This window comes from Taurulus bubalis (genome assembly GCF_910589615.1).
Source record: "Taurulus bubalis genome assembly, chromosome: 8".
Classification (NCBI taxonomy): Eukaryota; Metazoa; Chordata; class Actinopteri; order Perciformes; family Cottidae; genus Taurulus; species Taurulus bubalis.
In genome coordinates this window covers 4,474,837-4,482,549 of record NC_136596.1, presented here as the reverse complement: position 1 = coordinate 4,482,549, position 7,713 = coordinate 4,474,837, and the positions used below count along the sequence as shown (strand labels likewise).

Genomic DNA, 7,713 nt, shown 5'->3' with positions numbered 1-7,713 from the left:
TCTGCCGGTTTGGACGTAGGCCTTTCGACAACCGAGGAGCAGAGACGAATCGATGGCTCAGAGCCGTCCGTTTGCACAGTCCAGGGTGTTTCTGTCCTTTTTCTTTAAACTCGAACCATCGGCTCCAGTCGACTGTGAAGCTCTACTGCCCCCCGGTGTTGAACCTCAGCGCTCCTCACAGCAGCTAGGGGGGAAATCCATACTGATGCAGGCAGGTTGTCAACATTCAGCAATGCATATATATATATATATTTTTTTTTTTTTTTTATATATATATATTTTTTTTTTTTTTATATATATATATATATTTTTTTTATATATATATATATATTTTTTTATATATATATTTTTTTTTTATATATATATATATATTTATATATTTATATATATTTATATATATATATATATTTATATATATATATATATATTTATATATATTTATATATATATATATATATATTTATATATATATATATATATTTATATATATATATATATATTTATATATATATATATATATATTTATATATATATATATATTTATATATATATATATATATATTTATATATATATATATATATATTTATATTTATATATATATTTATATTTATATATATATATATATTTATATTTATATATTTATATATATATATTTATATTTATATATATTTATAAACACTTATATATATTTATATATATTTATATTTATAAACACATTTAACCAGTTTGATCAACGTACGGCATTCACATGTCCTTTCCTGTTCATACCATAGACCGTCATGAGACAGGTTAGTTTTACACCACTGATGTGTTGCAAGAGTAAACTAGTGCAAGTTAAGTATTTTGATTTCTTCTATAACGGTTATAATATACTACATACTTTACTTTTAAGTACTAGTGTGTACTGGGACACGGTTAAAGAAAAAAAAAGTATATATAAAAAAGGTACTTTGCAATATTACGTTTAAGTACTTTTTTTTTTTTCTTCTACTCAGTCTGTATATTAATATTCTTCTCTACTGTTTTACTGCTTATTTATATTCTATTTTATTATTCTTTTATTCACTTGAGCAATGTTGCTGTAATCCTGTAATTTCCCCACTGCGGGACTAATAAAGGATTATTTTATTTTATCTTAAACTATGTTCCCCAAAACGATCGTAGTTGAATCGACACCTCCAAAACAAACAACACTGATCTTGATGAAGATAAGATTTGTTGCAGGACTTATTTTTTATTTTTTTTTATAATTATAAAAGTAACTTATTTCAGGAATTTCTTTGAATATAAATATGTCTTCACTCTTGTTACCTCGGTTCTCACATTTAGAAAGATGTGATTTTGGGGGAGTTAAGGAGGCAGAGCAGGCTGCAACTTCCAGGGTTGGTGGTTTGTGTCCTTGAGCAAAACAAACGTCCCCCTCGTACAGTGTGTGTACCGGAGGAATGTAAGCTCCTTTGGACCAAATCTAACGCTGAATTTTGTATCTATTTAAAACATAAAAAGTCACCAACTACAAAATGAAAAATGAGTCCATTCAGTGTGGGGATTTCTCTAAAGCTTGTTTATAAATCATTGAAAAAAAAAAAAAAATCAACTTCAGTGATTTAAGCCAAAAGGAAATGAATCAAGCGCACGAATCAAAGTCATAAACAATTCACCATGAATATTAAACATAATTAAAACTTTATTTTTTTACATAGTCCTGAATCTACAGTGGGCGGCTGCTGATTTCTAGAGGGGTATTTTTACAGCCGGCGGAGGTCGAGCTGCAAACGTCACACTGAGTCACGTAATTACAGTTTCCTGGAGTAAAAATACCGCATGGTTCCTCCCTCGCAATTACTGAATGATGAACACAAACATTCCCAATGATAAAACATTCGAGCGGAAGAAAAATCCGCAGTGACACTTTAGTGGATTCAGTAAGTCATCGTGTGACGCGGCCGGATCAGAAGTGCAGTTCACCGGCTGGCGTTCCTTCTTGGACCGAGGGCGCTTCACACCACTCTGTTGATAATGGAGCCTAACTGGTCGATCTGGCACTCCACCACGTCTCCTTTCTGGAAGGAGAAACAACTTTTACACCTCTTAAACTCAACCCTCTCTGTCTATGACATCACCGACCGTACAGAGTCTCTTACACTCCGCTTAGTGGCAGACGTGCATTATATGCCAGTTTGCAGGATTAAAAATCACCTTGAGAAATACGGGTGGCTTTCTGAACACACCCACGCCTGGAGGAGTGCCTGTCAGGAAAACATCTCCTGGAGTCAAAGTCACGAACCTGACAGGAGAGGAAGAAAACACACACACACACACACGGGGGAGGTTGAGATTCAGCAAAGAGCACGACTTGCTGTTGACTGGAAACTTCCCCAAAGTATCCCTGAGTGAACAGACCCTGTGAAAGGGTGCCTATCTGTACAGTGTGTGTGTGTGTGGGGGGGGGGGGGGGCATCGGAGGGGAAGACCTCTCGGGTCGCTCCAGTAGGTCCGGGTGCCTTCAGGGCGAGCGGGTGGCAGTGGTGGTGCGAAGGTCTGCGTTGAGGCGTGTAATTTCAGCCCGGGGTCCGTAAAGAACGGTTCCATTTGCACGCTCGGCGCTCCAAGTTTGGATTCATTTCTGACACATTGGCATTCTTTTTTTAAATGGAAACTCTGCGCTTGAGTTATTGAAGCAGAACAAAAGTCAAAGTTTTACATGTAAATGTGTGTGTGGTGCACAGAGTGGACTAACTTTGAGACCCAGGCGACCAGCGCCTCCGTCTGGAAGATCATCTGGTCGGTGCTGCTGCTCTGGACTGTGTCTCCATTAACCAGGCAGCGGACGCCCAGGCTGTGAGGATCTGGAGCGAGTCAAGAAGACGTCAAGTGAATTTACACAGCTGCTGAATGCGTGTTCCTGCCTGCCAAAGGCTGCAACATGAGATTTATTTTTTGGTGTGTAAGTGAGACTTGTGCAAGACTGGATTGTTTTAGTTTTTTAAGATTCAGCTCGTGGTTTTTTTGATTGGTTAATCCATGAACTGCTGCTTATCAGGATCCAGGTTACATTATTTGATTAATTATTAAACAATGTGAAGCAGTTTCTACAGATGTGACAGAAATGCCAATAAATTCCTGGGCTTAATAAATATTCAGCTTTGTACTTCGATTTTCTGTCATCTTTGATCGGCATCGGCCGTGTAAAAGGTGGTAAATTATCTTCAATGTAATTATCACAGGCCTGTAAATGTTCAATTGGAACATAAAAGTAGCCGGTATTAATTTTTATTACCCCGAGGGTTATAGTACACCGCCTGATGCCAACCTGAAGTGATATCCTCGACTATGAAAGCGCATGAATCAGGATAGTCTTCACCAACAGAAAGCTGTGGTTTCCAGTTCCCTCACCTTTCACAGCGTCCGTGGTCACCAAGGCGGGGCCGAGGGGACAGAAGCTGTCGAACGTTTTACCCAGCAGCCACTGCTTCCCGTTGCGCTTCATCTGCCAGTCGCGGGCGCTGACGTCGTTGGCCACGGCGAAGCCGGCCACGTGGGCGAGAGCGTCCTCCTCCTGGGTGAGAGCAGAGGAGGCGGAGTCAGAGGCGCTCCTTCACCGGCGTGGCCGCCGGAGGTTACAGGTGACGACGCTCACCTTGATGTGCTTTCCTCCTCGTCCGATCACAAAGGCCAGCTCCACCTCCCAGTCCACCTCCTGCAGTCAGGCAAGAGGGGAAGCAAATGCTCACACTAGTTCTAAAGCAGGTGTTTTAGCCTGTAGTGTCTTCACAAAGTGGCAAAAGTTACATTTGATTTAAAGGTCCAATGCAGTGCAATAAAGATGCTGCTCGCACCTGCACAGCATTTTATATTTAATAGTGTTGGCTCTTGGAAAATCCAGCACCACAGTGTCCTATTTTCCTGTTATCACAAGAGCAGTACACTATATAAAGCTTGTACGTACTGAGTAATACTATTTAGTATTGACTTGGAAGAAAGTGCAGGATTTGATCTCTGAAACGAAAGAAAGAACATCTTCAGCTGGGATGGAGGTTTTCTGGTTTTATCATAATGCAACTCAATAAGCATCAGGAATTATTCTTGAATACATTAGTCTTGACTTAATTGAATTAATTTGCCCACATGTACTTAATTATTCAAATATAATTCACCTGCTTGTCAAAGTGTTAAATAAAATGTATAAAATTAAAATGTAGCCTTAAGGAACGGCTTGTTGCCAATAAGGTGTGAAGCATTAATGTACTGTCTGTTTATTTAGTGCATCTGTCTTGTTTAGTGTTGATGGATGTATTTTATGTGCGTAGACTGTAGGTACACTGAATTAGTCTTGTCTATACGTTACTGTCTGTCTATCGACGGATCTCAGTTGCATTATGTTATTGGAAATATTGTAATTTCAGGCTGCCATAAATCTGTCCAGGGACAGCAGATGAACATTAGCCTCTCTGGCTCACTCACAGTTTTACTGTTGATTAGTGTGCATTGTCCCTGCAAAAGAAACAAATAAAAAAAATATTTTGGGATTACTTTGGATCCCAACTGAAATGTTCCGCTCCGTTCAGTCCTGCTCTGCTCTGCCGCCTCAACTAATCTTCCACTGCAACGTTGCAGCCACGAGTCGCACTGAACAGCAGTTTCCACTTCTCTCCGTTGGCTCCCTGTGACCTGCTGCACTGATTAGAACGTTACTCTTGAAATAGAAGGCACTACATTCGACTTAACCTTTTGAAAACCAAACTATTTTTAGGCCCTTTCCTCGAAAATTGCATCCCAAAACTAAAAAGGGTGTATCTCTGCAACCACTAGGGTTATTTGAATAATGTTGGTGTTAGAATAAAATGTATACATGTGAGATTTAGTTCAGATGTGTAAATGTCAGTCTACATGTTACTGGTTAAGAGTAAATGAAGACGACACACAGAAAAAAATTAAAAGGTTTCAGGTCCGCCTAGGGGAAAAAAAAAAAAAAAAGGATGATTATTTCTTTGAAATGATGCAGCTGTAAGGTCCAACTCTAACCCAAATCATAGCTCAATATGTGAACATTCTCTAACCCAAATCATAGCTCAATATGTGAACATTCTCTAACCCACATCATAGCTCAATATGTGAACATTCTCTAACCCAAATCATAGCTCAATATGTGAACATTCTCTAACCCAAATCGTAGCTCAATATGTGAACATTCTCTAACCCAAATCGTAGCTCAATATGTGAACATTCACTAACCCAAATCATAGCTCAATATGTGAACATTCTCCCTGTAAAAGTTGACTTTGATAAAGTGAAGCAGAACAAAGTTAGAGAGAGTTTAGTGCACAGAAAATTCAGGCGAGGTCTTCCAAGATTTGCATTGGGACACATCTGTGACATTTGAATTTTTTCATGTACCAAACCATATGTTTCACTTGTATATTACTTATGGTGTTCAATACATCCAAATACAGCAGTTTGGGGCTCTTTTTTTCAAAAAACAAGCTATGATTTACAGTTTTATATAACAATCGCTCAGTCTTCCCCCCCTAGAGGGGTTGGTTTTTAAATTAAAAGAGTTGTCGTGGGCTCCGACCACCAAGAGGATCCTCCTGTGTTTCTTATATCTCCCGTTCAGTCCTGTAAACACTTTCCCACCTCTTTTGAAAAAGTGACATCTAAATAAAGTTTGGGCGCTCGCGCTCACCTGGCTCTCTGCGGGCAGGATGATGTCATCGTACGGCCCTGTGATGGCGCTGGGGAATTTGCTGAAGATGATGGGCTCTTTGGGGATCGGGGCGTCCTGCTCCAGGCAGTGGTCCCTGTAGTTCATCCCCACGCACACCACCTTCTCCGGGGCCAACACGGGGGACAGCAGCTGGATGTCCAAGCGCTCCACCACGCACCGACCGGACAACAGGGCTCTGAGGAGGAGGAGGAGGAGGAAGACGCTGAGGCAGGTGAAGTTGTTAAAGAGAAGATGCTCATCGAACGAGTCCATGTAGGGAAGATGACGTCGCACCACAGAGAGGAGACGTTTTTAATGACTTAGGAGGAAGATGATTCATCAAGAAAAGGAAGTTATTTGAGGAAAGGGTGTTCATGCAGAAGATTTAAGGAGACAATTTAGTTGATTGAGGAGGATGCTGGTTTACCATCTGCGTGTTTTACAATGTGGGACAAATAAATACAAGAATGATTAAACAAGGAGGTTGTTTGTGTGCAATTACATTTATTCAGGAAAAACTGGGGCGATTACTGTAACGTGACGACGACACTGATTTTGTGATGACATAAAGCAATTAAGGAAGATTATGAGGATCAATTATGAGGAAGAAGAAGACCGTGATTTAAGAGTGGGAACGGAACACGCAAAGATGGATGCGTTCGATACCTCTGCGCCCGCTCCAGACCCTCGTCTCCCAGCTCCAGCAGCTCCCTCATCGTGGAGGGCATGGAGGGGTCGAAGGCCTTCAGGTCCACCACGCCGAGCCCCTCGCCGTCTTGCTCCACCCCCACCCGGACGCCCGCGGCGTCCCCGCGGCGTCGGAACTGCACCAGACGCATCGCTGCACCGCTGAGGCCTCGTCTCTGTGGGTTTGCCGCCTGTTGCCCGAAGATACAAAAGGGCCGAAGAGGAAGTCTCATCTGTAGAGGAAGTGAAAAAGTGATGCAAGAAGAAAAATTCACAATGTCATCAACACACAATCTCAAGAGATCTATGCACCTGCACACATTAAAACCTCTGTATCTTCCTATTTGATTTTTATTTAGCGATTCCTTGTTAAAATAGTGCAAAGTGTCCAAAAACTTTAAAAATCAAGGTACTGATTTTTTTTTTATCATACAAAAGAGAGCAAAGTAGTAAATCCCCACACTTAAGGGGCTGGAACCTGAGAAAGTTTGGTATTTTTCATTGCTAGTCTTTTATTTATATATTAAAAAAAAATGTTTTGAGTTGAAGCAAGTTGAAAACTTGAATATAATGCAAAAACGAAATTGTGGGAACACTATTCTGGTATGTTACTATAAGAAATGTAATTCTATGTTCAAATTGCTGAAAGTCAGGCTGACTTGTGATGTTTACAAACTCCTCTGACTTCAACTGTCTGGAGGAAAACTTTTAAAACTCTCGACACTCATAAAACCAGAGCTAAACTCGGGAGCCAAACTAGTTTATCGAGGAGGCCGCAGAAAGTAGTCAGATAAGTACCAGTGCAGTGATCAGAGGCTGAACACTGGAGCTGCTCACCTGCAGTGGAGGTGTTTACCTGCAGTGTTTACCTGCAGCTCGAGCGGAAGCGGCGCAGTCGGACCTTTTAGCTGAGATAAACCTCCATATCAAGAGGAGCGTGAGGCTGTAACCTGCTACTGAAGGACCGGAGCAGCCGCCACTTCTCTCCTGCCCTTTGTACCGTCTCGTTAATACTCACCTCTCCGGCTGTGCGCAGAAAACACACTGCTTTTTGACTACTTCCGGGTAGTGTTTGTAGTTCACGAGGTCAGTCCTGTCAGAGGAGATATATTTCTCAACGGAAGCTAGGTGGGATTTATATTATATTATGTCAATAAATAATTACTATTTTAGTTATATAGTCACCTAAATGCTGTTTTTCTCGTTTGCTTAAACACTTCGTGGAACTACAACTCCCTACTGTCTCCTTAAATGCGCCTTCACGTACAGTGGGAACTTTCTGAACCGCACACAAAAACCCGTAAGCATGATTAGCTAT

General features: G+C 40.7%; 1 protein-coding gene across 3 annotated transcripts; it reads right to left on the bottom strand.

Moving 5' to 3' along the window:
- Positions 1 to 1,638: 1,638 nt before the first annotated feature.
- On the bottom strand, positions 1,639 to 7,399 carry fahd2a (fumarylacetoacetate hydrolase domain containing 2A). 3 transcript variants are annotated; one of them, XM_079222069.1, is made up of 8 exons: positions 7,233 to 7,399; positions 6,375 to 6,628; positions 5,688 to 5,904; positions 3,642 to 3,701; positions 3,398 to 3,560; positions 2,742 to 2,850; positions 2,201 to 2,288; positions 1,639 to 2,064 (listed from the first exon to the last, which is right to left on the bottom strand). In XM_079222069.1, exons 2-8 carry the CDS (start codon positions 6,626 to 6,628, stop codon positions 2,002 to 2,004), a joined length of 954 nt encoding a protein of 317 aa, XP_079078195.1. In that variant the 5' UTR covers positions 7,233 to 7,399; the 3' UTR covers positions 1,639 to 2,001. The 3 variants fall into 3 exon arrangements, 2 of the variants coding, with proteins under 2 accessions (XP_079078195.1, XP_079078196.1); XM_079222070.1 differs by having other exon boundaries at positions 7,252 to 7,399; XR_013771039.1 differs by having other exon boundaries at positions 2,046 to 2,064; positions 2,476 to 2,850.
- Between the last annotated feature and the right edge of the window lie 314 nt (positions 7,400 to 7,713).

Bases quoted from the DNA above. Each gene is read 5' to 3' on its own strand.
- fahd2a (XM_079222069.1), bottom strand. From the start codon at position 6,628: ATGAGACTTCCTCTTCGGCCCTTTTGTATCTTCGGGCAACAGGCGGCA. The intron at 5,905-6,374 runs GTATCGAACGCA...CCTCCTCCTCAG, and splicing joins GGTCTGGAGCGGGCGCAGAG to AGCCCTGTTGTCCGGTCGGT. The intron at 2,851-3,397 runs GTGAGGGAACTG...GACTCGCTCCAG, and splicing joins GACCACGGACGCTGTGAAAG to ATCCTCACAGCCTGGGCGTC.